At 36.5% G+C, this 20,060-nt stretch overlaps 1 protein-coding gene across 1 annotated transcript in view; it reads right to left on the reverse strand.

Moving 5' to 3' along the window:
- The window catches only part of SLC9A9 (solute carrier family 9 member A9), a 196,777-nt gene that overhangs the window by 104,008 nt on the left and 72,709 nt on the right, over positions 1 to 20,060 (reverse strand). Inside the window, exons 7-9 of the mRNA XM_086754917.1 lie at positions 13,168 to 13,306; positions 12,201 to 12,306; positions 1,850 to 1,938 (exon numbers count right to left, since the gene is read on the reverse strand). Coding sequence (XP_086611043.1) covers positions 1,850 to 1,938; positions 12,201 to 12,306; positions 13,168 to 13,306 — 334 coding nt within the window. The remainder of the gene's footprint in view (positions 1 to 1,849; positions 1,939 to 12,200; positions 12,307 to 13,167; positions 13,307 to 20,060) is intronic.

A 20,060-nucleotide genomic window follows, 5' to 3' on the forward strand; every position in this document is an offset into this window, starting at 1 on the left:
ACTGCCTTGGAATAATTCTATAAATGAACTGAAAAGCTTTTGATTTTAGCCAGTAATGAGTAATAAAAATGACAAAGATTGAGAGCAAAACCATCTGTCTGAGCAAGAATATTCATTTAAAATGTACTGAAGTCATATATGGTTATGAGAATGCCAAGTGTGTGGCTTAGAAAATTTCCTTGAAGAGAATTCTTAGGGGGAGAGAAAGAAAGAGACAATGCAGGTCTCGCTGAAACAGCTGCATATGAAAGGGTAATCTTTGGATTATAAAATAAATTAGAAGAATTCAAAGGAATTTAACAACAATTTTTGAACCATATCGTAAGGGAGGCTGCGGATTAAGAGCTTATGAGGGAAGAGAAAAACAGAATAGAACGGGTGCATAAAACTCATAGCTCCATAGAGAAACAGATAATCCCTTTTCTGTGTGTTCAGGGGTAGGTTCAGTATGTTTTGCACTGTTGAATGGAAGGGACTGAAAGAGTAAACATGAACAAAACCTAGTATGCATTTAAACTAAATGCTAGTTAATTCAGTAGTTGAAAAGATTCATATGTAATTAAAAATACCATGGCCTTTCTTTTTCTCTTTCTCTCTCTGAGGCTATGCATCACTAAATCAGGCAGATGAATCCCTGAAAAAGCCTTGTAACAGTTGTACACAAGGGTAATAATGGCATATGCGATTCGCTATTTCTGCAAAATAGAATCAATTCTATAGTAGATATGAATGTTGTTCCCTTACAATACAGCTGTATCCTACAGAGAAAAGTTCTCTGCTGGAATATTCTTTGAAAGCATCAGCCTCTGCTGGTATGAAGAAATGCAACTGAGAAGACATCCTTTTCAATAGCTAACATGGTATTCTGGAAGTACTGACCAGAACCTTCTTTGTGATTTAAAATCTGAGAGAGTCTGACAGTTGAACTGATACGGTGGTCAGTATTTTTTCTGTCAAACTGGTTTTGATAGAAAATTGGATTTTTTATTAAAGTGAGATGTGCAAGAAGTGACAAAATTTTCTGTGTAAGATTTTCAGTGCTTAAAACAGAGGAATTGCTGAAAAGGGTACAGATTACATCATGAAAATTATAGTCTTGGACCATATGTTTCCATTTTGTTCTAGCAGATAGATTTTCTACAACCTAGTGTTCTTGGGACATACGAGTCAACATTAAAAGGGAAGAAAACTGCATTTAAATGACTTCTTATGGGATCTAGGTAGTGGTAAGGTAGTCTAAAATTACTTTTTGTGCTGAAAAGTATTTTGAACATTGTAATGCCATATATCTTAGTACTGATAACAGCTCCAAGTTTTGAAAAATAATTACAATTGCACTAGTCACTTGTTCAAATAAAAACCAGATGACTAAATTTCTTATCTCTAAACTCTAAATAACACATTACCTTTCTAACTATGTCAGATTTTCAATGAGGCAGAAATGAAACGGTGCCATTGCCCAAGTCTGTGGGCCAGAATGCAGTTTATACAGTCCCCTTGCAAAAATCGACATGGATCTGATCTGTCAGACCACTTTTCTCTCATTTACCAGAGTTCTTTGATTTCCTTTTACCTCATAGCATTTTTGTACGGAAGCTAATGTAAGCTATTACCTCCTTACTCTTTATCTCTTTGACTGACGTTTTGGGTCTTTTGGGAAGAACAGATTCTTACAGTTTTTGCTTATCCAGAGAATTGTTACTGTTTTCCTGGCAAAATTTCCAGTCTTTCCCCTAATGAAGACATAAGCCTCTTCCTTTGCATTAATGAAATCCCATCCAGCTATATTCCAGTGTCTCTATTCCTCACAGCAGTTGAAGACAAAAACTCTGTTATTTCGATACTCTACCTGTTTAGTTCTCATTTTGGAATCTGATGACAGATTGTTGTAGGTATAATGAGCCTGTGTGACTCCACAGAAAAGGACTGCAACAATACCTGAAATTCAAAGAAAAGCCAGAGTTTAGCTGCTTCTACTTTCTTAGGTTCATGAAAGGATTGCATAAAAAAAAAGCTAATTAGACTGTTAACAACATTTTATAACAAAAGAACTTAAATATATGAGCATCTTACAAACAAACTATATTTTTTTCCTTTGCTAATAATCATGAAGGTCTTGAAAATTCTACCTGGTCCATTACACATTCATAGCATTTCCACTGCTGTGTATTTGGCCCAAAACTGTAGAAAATTTGTCTGAATTAACACATGGTAATATCTGACTGTAATCTGACTGACAGGCAAGGCTAACATAATTGTAATATGAAGGACCTCAGACTATTTGAAAATTTTGGCAGAGACTGAATAAGAAAGGAAAAAAATAATTTTATTACATTTAAAGGATTTGAGAGCTCCTGGTACTGAATGAATGCAACAGGGGAAAGTAATTTCAGTTTGTGCCTGGTTGTTAGTCTTATAAACAGTGTGCAACAATGTGCAAAGTGGACAACACCACATTGCTTAAAAATTATGCTCTGGCAGGTGCAATCTACATTGCCCAGAGTGACTAGGTCAATGACTGTAGCCATGTGGCAGTAATTATACTTACCAGCTTGTGGGAGGTCTTGAGGAGCAGGCTAGCAGGTTTGTCAGGAATAATAATAAATTTGTATTATAGTGTTATATCTTATTTTAATACTTTCTCCCTGGCCCTAACTCACTAGAATAATTGACTAACATCACTGTAATGCAGTATTATAATTAAAGTAGCCAATAAGATTGTAACTGCAATTTCTTGTCAGCTCTGGGCACAGATAAGGCAGAAGGAATCCACAGAGGGAGAAAATGGAAAACCAAAAATAAGTGTCTACCAGTAGCCGTGTGTAAATGCCCATGGAGGAAGAAAGCTCTGTGCTTATCTTAAACCTGGGGCATGTCTACATAGGTAATTATTTACATAACAGCTCAGGGGCTGTTCGTGTCCATTCCAATCATCGTTCCTCTGAAAACCTCTGCACACATTTCCTGAAGCATGTGAAGCATGCGAGCTCTGCTTGGTTTCTAGATGCACGCTACATGAGCAACAACTGGTTTTGCACAAAGCCAGCCTGCAGTGCGATCGCTGCCTGCCTGTGATCTCCAGGGCTCACATACTGGCCATTTTCCACCATCCACCCCCAGTGCTTTTCAGCCCTACTACTCACTGCCTCCTGTCCAAGAGCTACCACATGCCCTAATTAGCATTTTAGTTCTGCTTCCTCATGGGCTGTTCTGCAAATCGTTAGGTATTTTTTAGCTCAGAGGCTGCTGACTTGTACTGAAATAACACTGATGAATCCAAGGAAACACATTGAAGCAAGAAAGCGAGCAAAAAGATACCTGTCCAGGTTTAGGCAATATCCAACCTTGCAATGTTACTCTGCAGCAGCTTTCTAGGCATTTATTGAGTTAAACTAGCATGAACTGAACATATTTCTACTGCAAGTGAAGAGCATGAAGTAGAATTGCGAAAATAATCCCCGTCTGTGCCTTCAGTCTTGAACTTGAAACTGAATAAGGCTTCCTCCAGCCTCTCTAGGATGCTGACTCTCCTGAATTTACAAAGGGTGAGAAGAGGCTCAGTAAAGAGGCAGAATCTAGAGTGCTGCAGGCTTTAGCACAGCAAACCCAATATAAAACAATCTGCTACTACTTCAAAAGGATTAGTAGAAGCACCCAGGCTTCATACAATCACAGGAAAAGTGGATGGTAATGTACTGAACAAGTGTCAGGTGAAAGTGCTGGTGCCTCGATATGTTGTTTAATATGCTTATCCAAACCTCTAAATCCTTGCATTTTAGCAGCAAGAGGGCCCTGGAGGTAGGTGAAATATCCTCTTCCACCAAAGTGCAGTGTGGATAAGGAAATGGTAAAGTAAAAATTTAGATAATGTTGAAACTATTTCATTTGAGGGAGAGTGTGTGTGTGGGAACAGCACATTGTCACATACCAGTTAAAGTAATTATTACCTTACCATGTCATTCTCAAGTTTCTAACTGTCTTTGGACTGCTAACTGTGAAAATATTGTCCAAAAAAAAATTTGCTTCTTTACTTGCAAGCCTTTCTTGTTTCTGGGAAGAACTGAAGCCTGGTATTAATATGTCTTAGATAGAAGAAAAAAGTATGGAGTGTAAAATTCTAAGATGAATTTGGCACAAGGGATAACTGTCATCAGAAAGAAAATGAGAAAGCAAATCTTTTTTTTTTTTTTTTTTTTTTTTCCCCAAAAACCACTGTAGACATTTTCTTTGCTTCTGGGTTCTCTTTGTATTGTAAATTTACCTGTACTATGTATCTCTGCAGCCATGACAAATTCCACTGAGCTTTAACTGCTGTGTCTTTGGTTTTGAATATTTATTTTCTTATCTCTGATTTGATATTTATTTTTTCAAGCTACACTAAGACTTTTCTTTGCAGTAAATAATGTGAGGAGTAGTAGTGAGATTGTCACTGCCTAAATACGTTCCAGGAAGTTTATGTTTTTGTGAGGTCTAATTGTTCTCTTAGATGCATTCAGTTTTTTTTTTCCTCAGTAACTGTATTTGTGCAGAACTGATCCGGGGAGTTTAAAAATTCTCAAGGTATTAATAGCATACAATAGGATGTTCAAACAATGACATTTCAGTTAAAAAACACACCCAATCAATAATGTTGCTAAGTATCACTAGCTCCAGACTCAGTAACAGAAGTGGAGATAAGGGTTTCTGATTCACTTTCTTCAATAGGAATCATCATCATGCCAAGACTTGCATTTTTAAAATTAGCTATTAAATTGAACTACGATTATAAAATGTTTTTTGACTGCTAAGAAACTGTTAATTATGGGTAGTGAGAGAACTGAGTGACATGAGGAATAAAATGGCCTAAATCTGATTTTACAATAGGAATAAATGCTCTGAACCATGCAATTATGCAAGTGTAGGAACCAGATAACCTGTTTCCAGGGAAGACCAGGGGAATGCAGTGGAATATTTAAATTCCTCCAATTGAAGGCTTTAATATGTACCAGCCATGCATCTCACAATGAAGGCTTCATTAAAAGGCTTGGAGAAAATTTTTTTGTAATGCATTTCCATAAAAATGATTACTTAAGAATAACGACCAATTACATGTTAATGCAACTACAAAGGAAAGAGAAGTACCTAAAGAGGCAAACACAGAACGTTTTAGAAGGAAAAAGCAATCTGGATTTTTTTTTTGTAAGACTATTAAAGCTGGATTTTGAAGTTAGCTGGGCAGCAAAATACTGTGTGAACTGCGTATGGCACATAAATTAGACGGTTAAATTTTTGCAAGCTTTCTTTCACAGAGAAACTGATAAGAACAAATATGATAACACTGGAATTGTAAACAGAAAGCATTTATTAGATGGAGGGAGGCAGATAAAGCGCGATGGCTCTTTCACCAGTCCTTAGCGCTCAGTGCTCTACCTCTGCGGGGCTGGAGACCCAGCTCACGTTTCGGGGCTGTTACATTGTTTCATTTTTAAGTGGCACGTGTACAATTACGGAGATAGTTAGTACTGCAATTGCTGAACCAAATGCTAACTAAAGTAAACAGGGGATGCTTTGAGTTGAAATGGTTGATCAGCTGTTCAGTGCAATACAGCCGCTTGTGTCTGTCAATAAGTTACTGAAATTTTTCACTTAATATAAAAAAAAAATGAGAAACCTTGCAGTGAAATGTTGATTCTCACCAGTAAAGTCTCAGCTGCAGCTCAATCTCTTTGAAGAGGCTTTATCAGAAATGAAAGCCTACCATTTTATTTGATGTTTTTGCTCCTTATATAAGTGAGAAATAGTGATAGCTTGTTAGCTGCTTATACAATCGGAGAACTTAGTCTTATATCAGTTTTGTTGAATACTTGTAGTTGAAATTGTTACTGGTTATAGGATAATATAGGATCAAATAGTAACTTATATCCTTAAAAGTACTTTGCTGATGGTGTGAACATGAACATGACAGTGTGTTATAAGCATTAATCTAAAAATAATTCCTATATTGTCACTGAAAGACAAAAACTTTTTTTGGATCACTTCACAAATAGGCAAAAGTGTACTGTCTGTCTTTTAGTCAGAGAAGGGCAGTATGCAGTGTGCTTTTAATGCAAACCTACAAGTGACTGGCCACAATTTAAACTTCAGAATTTGCTAACCTGAGACAATAAAACTGACATTATGTCTCCATCTGTTAGGTATTTTAGTGGTAAAAAAAACCCAAACAACATATTTAGAAAAAAACCCAAACAACTCAAACCTGTACCTTTCTGTGGAAAAAAAGAGTGGATAAAAAAAATATATATATTACTTAATTTGAAAAGATCTATAAATAAAGTTGACTGTTTTTCATCCCGACTTCAAAGCATTCCGGAGCTTCAGGGATGCCCCTCCAATGATGCCCAACGTACTGCAAATCCCACAGTACAGCAAGCCATGGGAACTGGTCTCTCATGAAAGGCAGTGAAATGTGGCATAAGAGAACAATGAAGACTGGATAATAGATAAATTATTTAAATCAGGTAACATTTACTTTGGAGTCATATTTATCTCAGAATATCTCCACAGCACCTACTGGGCACGTCCCAGCGCAGACTGAATGTGTGAGTGGCAGGAAATGAGGCACTGCCTTCTGCATCAAGTGGCTGCAGTAACAAGGCCATAAACCCAGACGCAACAATATCCCTATTCAGTCTGTTTTCCCTGAGGGTACGAAGTGTGGCTAATCATTTTCTTGATACTAAAGCTAACATTTAAGGCTTCTTTCACCAGACCTGTACCAATGCAGTACCCAAGCTGTGCTTTGTTCATGAAACTTTAATCTCTGGAGTTATTTAAGGTTGATTTTATGTTGAAGTGAAAGAAAGCAACAAAAGATAGAGCTGAGGGAAATTTTTTAGGCCCTCATCTGAGGACTGATCATTCGTAATGCACCTGGCTGCTTTAAGTGAGACCTGAGCTTCAGTGTTGTACTTTCGTAACCCCAAATGAATTGCTGAATTCAATTCAGATTGGAACTTCTATGTTGAGACATAACAGGTTTTATTCTAGACATGCTAAGAGTGCTTACCCTGTTTGTTCTAAACCTATTCACTAGCAATAAGACTCCACTATCCTCCTTTTATGCATCTGGTCATTGATCTCAGCCTAATGCAGTGCTAGAATATGTACTTTTCTCTAAAAACAATCACCTTTCTCTTCTTCCCTTACTGTCTTAAAAGGCTGTACCTATGACAGGACCCAAATTAGCCAGACCCAAGCGCTGAACTCAAGTGTGTGCATAGTCTGGTCAAGTGATGCTGTTGAAAGGGTGAATGGGATAATTGAAACTGCACAGAGCATTGGATCTAGCTTTTACATCAGCAAAGTGTGTTTAGAGCTTCCTCTAAAGTACAGGATCCACCTGACATTCCCCCTCTTAGAATAGCACATAGATCATACAGAGCCTTCTTGGAAGTCCTGCAGGAAAGTAATGGATTAGTAATTGGTGGCAAACTAGCCCAGTTGTTATCTGTCTCTGTGCAGCAGTGCAAATGCCATCTTCTTATCTATTAAGAGCCTGCTTTTCTAATTAGACTCAAATTTTATCCTTTCCTCCTGGGAGTGGCAGAACTACAGCTTAAGAGAGTTGAGGTCTCTTTTCTCTTTCCTTTTGACCTAGATGTCAAGCTATCCCTTCTCCCTCGTTACTGGGAGGAGTCTACCTACTTCTCTGTATGACACAACATAGTACATTACTTATGAAAAAAGGAAAGAAAACCACAAAGTTTAGAATGTAAATCCCAGAATAACTTACTTTTACAGAATAACGTCAGCTCTGTGAACTAAAGCCAATAAGGTACTAAGCTGCCTTGTGCCCACAGTACTCAGAACTGCAGACAGAAATGTTTTGTAGATCCTTTCTGAGAGTGATACAAGACAACCTGGTTACAACATTTTAGAAAAGCAATGAGGTAGATGATGGATCCAAGATAAATTACAGCAAACAGGTAGGAACAGTGAACAGCCATGAGAATAAATGCACTTTGTCAGCAGTACTAAAGGAAATGGAAGTTTGTGACATTTGTTCTTGCTATGTCTTAAATAGAAAGGTAGCACAAAAATGTCCCAGTGAGAGACCAGATGTTTGAACTTGTTCTGGGTACATCAGCTGTAACAAGCTGCTTATTTATTTCTGGAGGAAAAGCTTTCTCACTAGGTAGACTGCGCTCTCCTGTGAGCCTCTGCATAAGAAAGCAGGTGTCAGACCTATCACGGAATGTTCAGACAAGAATTGCTGAGGGTAAAGAAGCAGCAGTAATTTATTATCACAGGCTATTTCTTTTATAATGGTCAGAAAACTGGGCTCTGAAAAACCAGTAAAGGAACATAGATGATCCCCTCCAACATCTTTTCTTCAAGATCTATTGTCTTTCTTAGTTTTATATAGCACAGGTCTTCGTCATGTAAAAATCAGGGGCAGTTGGCTGTAATTTTGATGCTTTTACACTGATAAATTCTATATGACCTTGAATTATGCACTAATTGAATACATATATACACATAAATTCACGTACATATATTCAAGTGCATTTTTACAGGCATATTAATCTCTTTATTTGCGTATCTACTTAGCTAAAATGGCTGTAGATAAAGAGGGTCTAACTGAGGTGAACATTAAATGCCCATGTTCATAATGGAATCTTTCACAGACTGAATGGTCCTTTAAAAATTAGCAAATTTTGTTAATTATAGAACAAGAGAACAAGCAGTCAATAAATGCAATATGTACTCTCTTCATTTATTTTGACAAGTGTTTAATTTAAATTATTTATGATTTTTTTTCATAGACTATTAGTAAATACTCTATAATGGAGTTTGAAAATGAAAGCAACTATATTAACACTGACCTTAAAATAGTACCCTGTTACTATCACTGCTTAGCAGTCAGGAATTATATACTTTGGGGCAAATCAGAAAGTGCACAAATTAGATTCTACTGTATAAGAATCAATTTATCATGCATATGTCACAGCTTGATGATACAGCTATAAGATTAATTTATAATTTACAGTTATCAGTATAACAGTAATTGTGTAGCCATCCAAGATTTTTATTTTGATTTGCTGGTTTGATCACATCCATTTTTCAACCAGGATCAGGGCAATATCTTGTGTGTTATATATCATGGGATGTCTTGAGGTAAAGAATAAAATATTTCATTAAATGTTCACCTGTACTACTCTCTATTTACATTTTATTTAAGAAAATCTGTAAACTAAATAAGTGAGCTCTACCACCTACTATACTTACACAAAAACCAGTATAGTCCATTATTTATAAATTATGACGTACTTCAATATTAGACTTCAAAAGGCTTGTAGTGATTGAAGAACTAGTGTGGAAAGCGTTATAAGAATAAAATTATTTTGCAATTACATTACTTAATAGCTACAGGGATATACTGATGTCTAGAGTTAATCCTTTGAAGTTCATTTCGAAGGAATGAACACAGGAAACAATATCCAAGGAAAATGAGGATGAATATAGGCGTGAATGTACAATGGATCAAGTTAATATTTGAAGCAAGCCTACTGAAGTCAAAGACTTCAAACTAGGAATTTAGTTCATTGAATAAAGTGGTTCAGCAGGGTCCTTGCATGATTATGATGCCCTCTTAATTCTGATGATTGCTTTTGAGGATAGACACACTTGACTGTAAAAACAGACAATGTATGCATCAAGAAAGATAAAGGGCAAAGCAAGTAAGCTGGGAAAGACTGGAAAAGGTAGAGTATGGATTAAGAGCTAGGTGCTGGGTGTGTTGTGAACAATGGCTATTCCTTGGGCTTCCTGCACCTTCTGCAACAGATGCTTTATACATAACATCCCTGTGTGGGAGACTGCACACAATAACTGCTTTTTACACAGATTTCCTTACCACGGGTATGAGAAATTAGAGCCAATTCTGAAATCTATACCTCCAACAGAACCAAGTCAGCTGAAAATTTCTTAATCAATACAGTAATTCTCCTGCTGAACTGGAAGTTTAAAGTCATATTGTGAAAGGAGGAGAGTTGGAGCTATTTCAGATGAGACTGAGAGAAGATCAAAGCAACATCAAAATTGGTTAAACCAGACAACTAAAAATATCCACTCTAAAGTGTAATGTTAGAGTACTGATAAAGTCAATGCATTTACAAAACAAAGCTTTGAACTTCTGAAGCTACAAGAAAGGCTCCATGAGTTTTTTCCACTCTAACAGCTTCTGACAAAAGCCTTTCACAGAAACTAAATGACAATGACTCAACTGAGAAAACTTTTTAGTTTGAACTTTGCCTTCTCACAACAGTGTAATGAAACAATTTCCACCTGAAACTCAGAACACACCCATGAAAAAAAAGGAGAGTGACAGACCTAAAAGGGCTTGATATACTTCCTTGGAATTTGTGTGTTGGCAGTGCAATTCTCTGTTATAGGCCTATATAAATTTCTTTATTTATAAGAAATAGCTAAATTTCCCCAACAGTTTTCTATTTTTTTCTATTAAAATTGGAAGTTTACTTTGGTTCCACTCTCTTTCTCTGGCTCTCTCTCTGTCCATTTAAAATACCTTACCATGGGTACGGTAAAAACTATCTGTGCTGTTCAATAATTAAGTCTTTTATTTCAGATATTTTACATATTGCAAAAGAAAAGAGAAGTGAAACATTCTTCAGAATGACTACCAGGAGAGACTATGCTGTCTGCCATCACATTTGTGGGATGCAAAATAGACAAATGCAAATGGTTTCATTGTCTGGACAAACAGTCTGTTCCTATGCTCAAGAAATGGAAAGTACCTTTGGTGCAGCACTGAGGCTCTGAAGTATTTTAGTGTTTCCCTTACAAATCCCCTTTTTGAGTATAACATATAACATTATTGATTGTGCATTTGCTGAAACATAGCAACCTTTTTCTTAGCTAGGAATGTATTTTAAAAGTCTTTCCTTGGAACTCATTGGATTAGGAGTAGGAGGCAGGTGATTAACAATCATGCATCTTTGCTTCCATTTTTATGTAGTAATCATGTCACTTTTTAAAGAGCTGTTAAGACACAAAATGGACTTTTATTCCAGCTGGTATCTGATTTTCTCCATGTGATGAAATATCACCCTTTTGTTCAATTCATGTGCTCTCTTTTTATTCATTGGCCTGAAGATTTTGGCAGTAAGCGGGATGCAAAATTGTATGTTTAACAAGGCAAAGATGCCAGAAGATGCAGATGTTAATGCCCATTCAGAAACAGTTTGATTATGTGGCTAATATTAAAAAAGTAACATGCTGGCTCCATAGAAGTCAGCAAAAATTTAACTGTTGACTTCAAAAGGCTTTGAACAATTTTGCAAACAAACCAACATGGGCTGCATTAACACTTCAGTGAGCAGTTTTCTTGACTTTCCCTGACATTAATTAGAACACTAGATTTCAGAGATGACAGCATCAAGAACATTAAAATGATCATGGTCTTAGAAAATTTGTTCTTTCAAATCACACTATACAATAGGCTGCTCTGTAGATAAACTATATCCAGTTAAAATTTTTGCCTAAACTTCTGTGGACTCTTTAATGCAGTTTCTGAATATGTACTTCACTGTGATTGTACAATTTCTTTCTCAGTGTTAATGAAAAAGTAAACAGATCAAATATCTTTCCACCTGTCACTGGGACATGACTGCACCTCTCCCTTTGCAAAAGGTTTTGATGTCGGTGCACTGAACAAGATTAATTTAAAAAAAAAAAATCCAGAGGTAGCTGTAACCCACTGGCAATGTTGAGGATGACCCTGTCCTCCGTTCAGTCATTTGATAATTGTGAAAAGGAGGAGGGACCAGGACGTGGAGGGCATACCGAGGAGCTCACAGTCTCTGACAAGCACGCTGCACTGTCTACTTGCTTCCTCATACTTACCATCATCTTTGGTCCTAAAGCTGTGGCACGATTAATAGTGGGACTAAGAGAGAGGGGACATGTAGGGGAGGATAGGGAAGAAAGACTGAGGACTTCAGCCTGATCTAACAAGTCTTTGTCTGGAAGAATAATTCAATATCTCTGCAGATTCATTCTTAAAGATGAAACCATCTCCAGTATAGCAACTAGCTTTTAGAAGCTTTATATAGGATGTCATGCCCCAAATAAACATGCCATTTTCCCATACTAGAGGCATATTATAAAACTGTTTTTATGGAACAAAATGCAACACTTACCTGTAAGACCAGCGGCTTCTGCTGATAAGAAGGCACTCCAGGATAGCAGGAAAAACAGACCTGTCTCCAACATAGGGAACTCACATAGCTTTGTAAATTTTGTCAAGTGCTAAAAGAATACTAAGGAAAAATAAAAACCCGAGTGTTTTGTAAGCTAAAATTGCCCCCAACCTGATAAAGGACAAAAGAAAGCAAGCCTCCCCCACTATTCTCATCTATACAAGTTGAATTCAGGAAAAACTGCACAGCTTCTAAATTATCTCAAAGAGGAAAATCCAGCACAGGTTTTAAACAGGTTCAATTCTACAAGTCAGCTATTTCAAATACTTTTGTGGTATTTTAACTAATGCCTAATTGGTTGCATTTGATATTCTTTTCCCAGAAAAAGGGAAAAGAAAGTAATTTTGTTCAGTTTTGTAAACAAGCTGGCATTTCTTTACATTTGCATGAATGCAAGAAAGAAGAAAATCGCTGCTCTTTCTAGAATAGTATTTCACGTGATAAACTGATAGTATTTCACTGACAAACACAAGAAAAAATGCAGGGCCACAGATTTTATTTCTAGTTTAGGTAAACTGACTTGATTTGTAGTCTAGGGTTTGCCTTGTATTTTTGTATAATTGCTGCTAGTCTGCAGTTCATAAATAAGTTGCTGTAGTTCATAAACTTATAGTTTAACCTCAAAAATACTTCAAAACACTTTCCTAAATATGTAATTATTTACAAATAGTAAAATAAAGACTAGAGTCTTGCCTAATGTTAAAAGGAAATTGGCATATTAAGTTCTTTGTGTATTCTGACAAGTGAAATTGCTTGTCAATTTATGATTTAATTGTTTGTTTTCAAAGTCTTGAATCAAGAGTGAAAAGGTTCAGGCTCAAACTAAAGATTGTCAGTCTTGGATGTCACACATTTTTTCCAACATATATATAGGTTTTTCTCTCTGAAAATAAACCATAAAGGATATCAAAGCTGTAACAACACCATAAGAGGATCCCATAGCAAATGATCCAGCAAAGATCCCCAGGAAGTTTCCCACTGACTGGAAGAAAGCAGCAGCATCAAACGCATTAGGATTCTCCTTGGGACTGTAAATGGATATAGAGCTGAAAAGAAAACAAAGGGATGGGGGAGAGGGAGAGAAAAAGGAATAATGAATTCAATCGCATTGTTTTGATATTGGAATCAATAATTGAAAATGGGCATTTTTAGGGACTCAAAATGCAAAACAAGGCTTCTCTGAGCTGATAGCAGATGGGAGAGCAAAGCAGATGGAGACTGGAGGGGGAAATTTTCAAGATATCGCACTGGAAATCAATAGTCTACTGCCAGTCAGTAAACATTTTTATACTAGAAGTGCCATAACGAATATTGTTTCCAGGCCAACTAAACATTGAAAGGTGGTAGGTGTATAAGAAAACTACAGGGAAGATAAATAACTTTAAATTATTTATTGTCCATATGTCTTCAGAGGAGTCATATATTCACAAATATTCTTGATAAAAAGTGCAGCTTTACGGCTGAGGCTCAAATGTGTGACACAAATCACAGTAGGTACCAAATCTTTTCATAAACCACCTAGTAGTTTTCCTCTTGGTATAACCCTTCATAAATAGAGCTGAAAGTATACCAACACCTCAACAGTAGGAAATGTTGTGGACAGAGTGAATGCTGTCCCAGAGAAAGAAGCTGCTGCAGGTCATCTCCTGAATCCCACCCCTGAGTGCAGCCATCAAGGGTATTTCTGAATGGGAAATGATGCTGCTGAAGGGAAGGCCATGCACTAAAGCATATTTTTTTAGTTTCAGTGTTGTTATTTGCTGCTAGTCAGTTAGTGCCCAGAACAGTAGTAACACCAAATATGTATGCCTTTTTTTAGTTGTTGAAGCATTAAATTTAACAGATACAAAATAGCTCTAAGCCTCCCAAACTAATTAAGCAACACTTTAGATCTTTGTGGTTCTGTTGTTTTCGGTACTGTAGGTCTTTTATGTTCATTGTCAAAGAAAATGTACTGAGCTTGGCATGGGATTCCAGAAAGCAGCTTGCATTGCTGGAAAATGATTGGTATTTTAAGCATTAAAAATTTAGAAATTTTAAAATATTTTGAATATTTTAAGCTCTTGCATATTAAGAACGTGATCCCTGCAGTCTTGTATCTTCCATCTGGAGATGAGGCTTAGAGATGAAGCTCTGTATGGAGAATTTTCTAAACAGTTGCATTCATTTAGGAATCTCCAAATAACATGAAGATATGGGAAAACAGATCTCATGCAAAAAAAAAAAAAGGCACAAGGATTCTAAAGCCATATCGTGCTGAACACTTATCCAATCCAACAGAAATTAGTAGGCATCAAAATCTGATATCTCCAGTTACGCTGATTAGCACTACTACAGAACTAGTGAGATGATTTGTAGCGGAAAGCGCTATTAATATAAGTACATAAAATACTGTTCCCAGAGGAAATGCTAATTGGCAACATGTTGCTATCTAAATTTTCAGTCCTCTTTCAACTGTGACTCTCTTAGACCTGGGTCAGTTATAATTCTTTGCTTCTCTTGCTTTCATATATTTCTTGACATGTTTCTTGTCTCTGGTCTACTCAAAATTTATTGTTTTAGATCCCATGTGAAATAAAGAACTATATTAAGCTATAGATACATTCTCTAAATTGACAGAGTAGCTCTATTAAAGGAAATCCTATCAGCTGTGATATTGAATGTTTATGGTCTAATTTGCTAAGTGTATTTTGTATACTCAGGGAGGGCTTTGTTTAGCATGTAAAGTTGAAATTATTTGGGTAGTGCAAGCAGAACTGTTAGAGCTAAAACTTTTAGGCATGTCTCGACAGCAAAGCAGCTGCTTGGTTCTCCAATATTTGTTCCAAATAAGTAAACAGAGACTGCAGCAGTTGTTCTCTATTCCTTAGTGAACTATAAATCAGGAATCGATCTTTTGTGCCACCGGTGCTGCCACAAGCATTGAGTGGTGAATTCAGAGAGGTCAACCTGACCACGCTCTCAGATTAAGCAAAATTCTTCTGTTATATTTGATGGGCTCTGCCTACAGAAGGGATGCTCAGTAATAAAAAGTAAAACAAAAAATCTTGATGTGGAGTGAAAATTTAATAGCCAAATGTAAGCTATAGCCATTAACTGGCTTTTTGTTAAGTATGTTAAGTTTAAGACAAGAAAAGATGACTTTGTTAAGACCGGTTAGGGTTTTAGTTTGCTCTCTAATTTACCAACAGCTGTCACGTATGGAGAAAACTAGAAGAAAGAGACCTATTCTTAATGTAGCTATTTCAGGAACAAATATGGAATGACTCATTCTTACTGGGAATTTTTTTTCTACTCAGTGTAGCCCATAAACCCCATGACTTTTTAAAAACACCATAACACAACATAAGCTCATTACGCTAACTGTGGTTTCTGGTCTAAGTCTTCCCAGAACTCAGGTTTCCCTACAGCTCAAAGAGTGTTTAGTTCTATTTTTCATTTTGCATTGTTCTGTACTAGAGCTTTTTTTTTCAGAATCTGTTTCTTCTTTAACACTAACTTTTATCCCTTTCAAGCATCTAAAATACATTCTGATTTACCAGATAATTTTTCTATATGAGCTGTATTTCAACAGAACATAATTTTATCCTGTTTATTCCAGTACTTCCTGTCAAGCCAATTATTTGACCTAAAAATGAAATTGCAAAGTTTAACGCTGGAGAGAACCATAATTAAACTTACAGTGCCTCTACTCTTCTTCCTTTTCCTCAGAGAGCAATTCAAGAAACACACTGGCATGACTTTCCATTTCTGCTGTCTGCTCTCTGTGCCTGATACAAAAGGGGTTGATTGCAGTTCATTAACAAGCAGTGTGTGAGGGTTTGATACTAAATTTGAAACTGTGTTTAGTTTTTAAATATTAGAGGCTTTCTAATTGTTGAACTAGCGTAAGAAAAATAATGGGTTTATTTCTGTAAATTTGTATCAGAGGTGGATTAAGCAAACGCTGAAAATTAATGCAGTAGGAAACTTTTCAGAGATTGATAAAGGAACAGAACTAATGGCAAAGATATGCTTTATCTGCCACCATAATGGGATAGAGTGGAGGGGCAGGAAGAAAATACTTTTGTTGGATCCTCACTGAGTGCTTGATAGACATCTCATAAACACCTGCCCCAGCCCCTTCTATCTGTCTATATGTAAGTTTGGTAACCTCTGTCTCTCCTTCAGGTTGGAGTTAAGAATAATACTTAGCTTACTTGCCAATTCTTATAATGATTAGCCAGCACTCTCTATATTAGAAAACTATTTAACAGATCCCTTTTTCTTTCCAGTTTTTCTGTGCTTCCTTGACCAAATAACAATGGACAGGACCAAGTGCTCTCACAACTTTCAAAAAGGAAATACAGGCAATATTTACTTATACAATACATTTCAAGTTAGGATGGTAGCTTTTGTTTGAAACAAAGAAGGATTAACAGTTTGTGCCAGTTGTACCACGCTGATTATTCCACTTCTCTCCCCTCATTTGGTAAGATCATGTTAGGATGAAAGCACAGCATGATGGCAAATGTTTCTTTCTATGGACTGACATAGGGATATAATACTAAAGGTGTCTATTATTAGCAGAAGTGCTATTGCAGTAGAAAGAGTAGTTACATCTTAATTGATTACTTTTTACATTTTCAGTTATTCTCAAGGAAAATCTCATTTATTCATAAGATCATTTTTCTACATGTAAGTTTTCCCAGCCTGTGAATGTAACACAATGTATTTTCCTTTTTTTTTTTTTTTTTTTTTTTTTAAATGAAAGTATTTAGGATTAGAGTAAAGATTTTTCAGTAAGTCATGGAAGATTTTTGAGGAAAAATCTGTAGATGAGGTTAAATCTTGCTACCTTTTGTTGTTGTAAAGGCCTGACATGCCTAGGGCTAGTGTGGCAGCATCAAATAAAGAGATGTTAATCAGTTGTAACTAGCAGAACAGTACAAAGATCCTTGGTTTTATGTAAGCCAAAGTGATGTAATATGTGTATTAGATGAATTTTAGAAAAGACAATATGCTGAAGAGAATACACTCAAGCATCAGAAGGAAAATGTATGTAAACAGCAGAAAATTTCTAATAGAACGATGTGGAAACAATGAATAGAAATAACCAGAAAACAAACTGGTTTATTCTTTTCTTCCTTCTTCTGTCTATTTGACTGACATGAAAACAAGCAGCTTATTATCTTTGGAGAGGAAGATTTCTTTCCAGTTGCTAATTCAAAGGGCTTCCTCTTATCCAGTGGCCTCCTTCCTATTTGCCACGCTATTATGATCCACATAATACTGTACGGAAGAGAATGAGGAACAGTCTGAAGAAAAACAAGTATGTACCTGAAAATACAGGAAAGTCAGATATTCCTTAAAAATACCTTCATTGTATGAAGTGAGATCTCCCTCAGGGGATAAATAATTATAGAACTACATGGTGATTTAAGCAGCTGCTAATTAAAAAAAAGTAAAACAGGCCAGGTAAAAAAAAAAAAAATCCAGAGTTCAAGGTTGTTTTTAAGAAGGAACAGAAGTTTTTTTTTTTCTGACATTATACTTAATCAGAAAAAGGTAGGTCATTATACTAAGCTGGAAAACTTGGAGCTTTCAGAGAAGTGGATTGAACTGATCAATTTCTGTTCCCACACAACTTTTTAACTATACAGTTTTTCTAAAAGTGTTGGAAGGAAGCTGAAAAGTCAGAACTGTAATTTTCCCACAATGTAAGTTTTGAACTAGAAGACAGATGTGACAGCGCATGCATAGCACCAGACACCTGCACCTTCTCTTGGCAAGTTTTAGGTTGGTAAAGCCTTCCAGACTTCCTCATAAAATAGCTCCTCACACAGTAAGTAGATTAACTATAAAAATGAAAACAAATTAGAGAAGATTGGGATGTGAGTATGCTAAGCCAACAAAAGCACATATGAAACAGAGGTTTGCAGAAAATTAAGGAAGAGCAAAGAAGAGACACACCAGCGTAGGAAGGCTTTAGGATTAGCAAAAGCAGCCAATTGTAACAGTAGTTTGAGGCAAATATATAGAGATGCTCTAGATGAAAGCTTCCAACAACAAACAAGCTTACTGTATTTTTTTCAGACGCGTTTAAAACAGTGTAAGCAACACAAATGCACAGGAGGTGCATTAAAAGAACATAAATGAGTCTTCTGTACATACTTCTGTGTAAAGAAATCTGTCCCCCTGGAATTTATTCCTGATGATATTGGCAAATGTTTAGAGAATTGAGGCTCCAGAAATATGGATTTCACAGAAATATACATATTAAGCTTCTTATTTATATGTGTATAAGAACTGAAAAAAAAAAAAAAACCAACAAAAAACCAAAAAAAACCCAAACCAAAACCCCAAACTTACTGGTGGCTGAGTTATTGCTCAAGTGGCTAGCATTTGAACCTTAATTTTTCTGGATATCCAAAACTTTATTCTCCTTGGCAATACATCACATAATGGTTTTATTCCACTCGCAACCTGGTTTCAGCACACTGCTAGTAGTGCTATTGGTTTTAATTCCAGAGAAAAGGTGCAGCAGTTATTTTAGAAACTGTCTTCTAGCTGGGATTACACTCTGTTCCTTTTTCTCTGCGTCATGGGATATTTGCCTTCCTCTCTTTTCTGTCCTTACTTTTGTTCTTTCATAGGCTTTTCCAGACTTTAGAAACTATTATAGGACATTTAATTTTGTTTACTTTAAACCAAACTAGCAGTTACTGTTGTTGGGTATAAGGCTCTTACTGTTTATGGAAATCTTTCTCAAAATGAATTTGTTACCAGTTCCAAAGTTGATACATGGCAGTAGCTTGCAGTACAGTCAGAGAAAATAATGAGTAGTTTTTGTTGTTCAAGGTAGATCTTCGTTCTCATGTACCTTCACACATCAAGGACTGCAGAAAATCCGTCATTCTCTCTCCTTCTCCTCTGCCTCCCTAGCTGTTACCCTTAGGTAGGCTGCTCTACCTCCTTAGGGAGCCTTAGAAACCATCTCTTTAATCATGGTGATCCCATTCTTGCCCTGAAAATTCCACCACCTTCACCTTAAAAGGACCTGGTAGCTCACCCATCTTGATGGGTTTCCTGGTGCCCAGGAAAGACCTGTGCAAGCCCCGCCGAGAGAGATGCTGGGAACATCCCCCTCTGTCCGATCCTGATCAGAACTTGGTCACTACTGACCTGTAGTCACTGAAGACAGGTAGAAAGGAGATGAGATGTGAGATAACAGCTTTAACAATGAGTGATGATGTAATAGGCCTGCAGCCTGAACAATTTCAAGTCTAAAGTCATAGCTGATCTGACGTGGAGCTTCTCTACCCCGTGCATCTGAGACATGGTATGTGCTGTCCTAATGCGTCTCTACAAGTATCTTAACTTTTCATTACCTCGTTCTCAGCAAATATTACCCTATTTTTGTCTTTGACAGAAATAAATCCTGATGAACAATAATCTGGACTGAAAATTCTTTGTAAAAAAAATGTAAAGCTTTAATAGTAAAATATGTTCGCATTTATCTGAGGCTTGGTATAGGAATGTTTCATTCTTAAATGACTGCTATTGCTTCTAAATGTCTGGTTTTCATAAATCTATTTGAAAATATCACAGTAATTTTCCAGTGAGCCTGTCCCATATCTTTGAGAGGAAAGAAACACATCAGCAGATCGCGGGTCATCTGTGACAGCATGTGCTACGTTCTGTGTTATGCTGTTACCAGTGTCTGACTGTCCTTACTTACGAGCTGATCATATCAAAAGGCACATAATTTACAGATTTCTGTGCCTTCAACTATGATCCTTTCTCTTTTGGATATCATAA

The sequence above is a fragment of the Chlamydotis macqueenii genome, chromosome 9 (genome assembly GCF_036417535.1).
Source record: "Chlamydotis macqueenii isolate bChlMac1 chromosome 9, bChlMac1.mat, whole genome shotgun sequence".
Lineage (NCBI taxonomy): Eukaryota > Metazoa > Chordata > Aves > Otidiformes > Otididae > Chlamydotis > Chlamydotis macqueenii.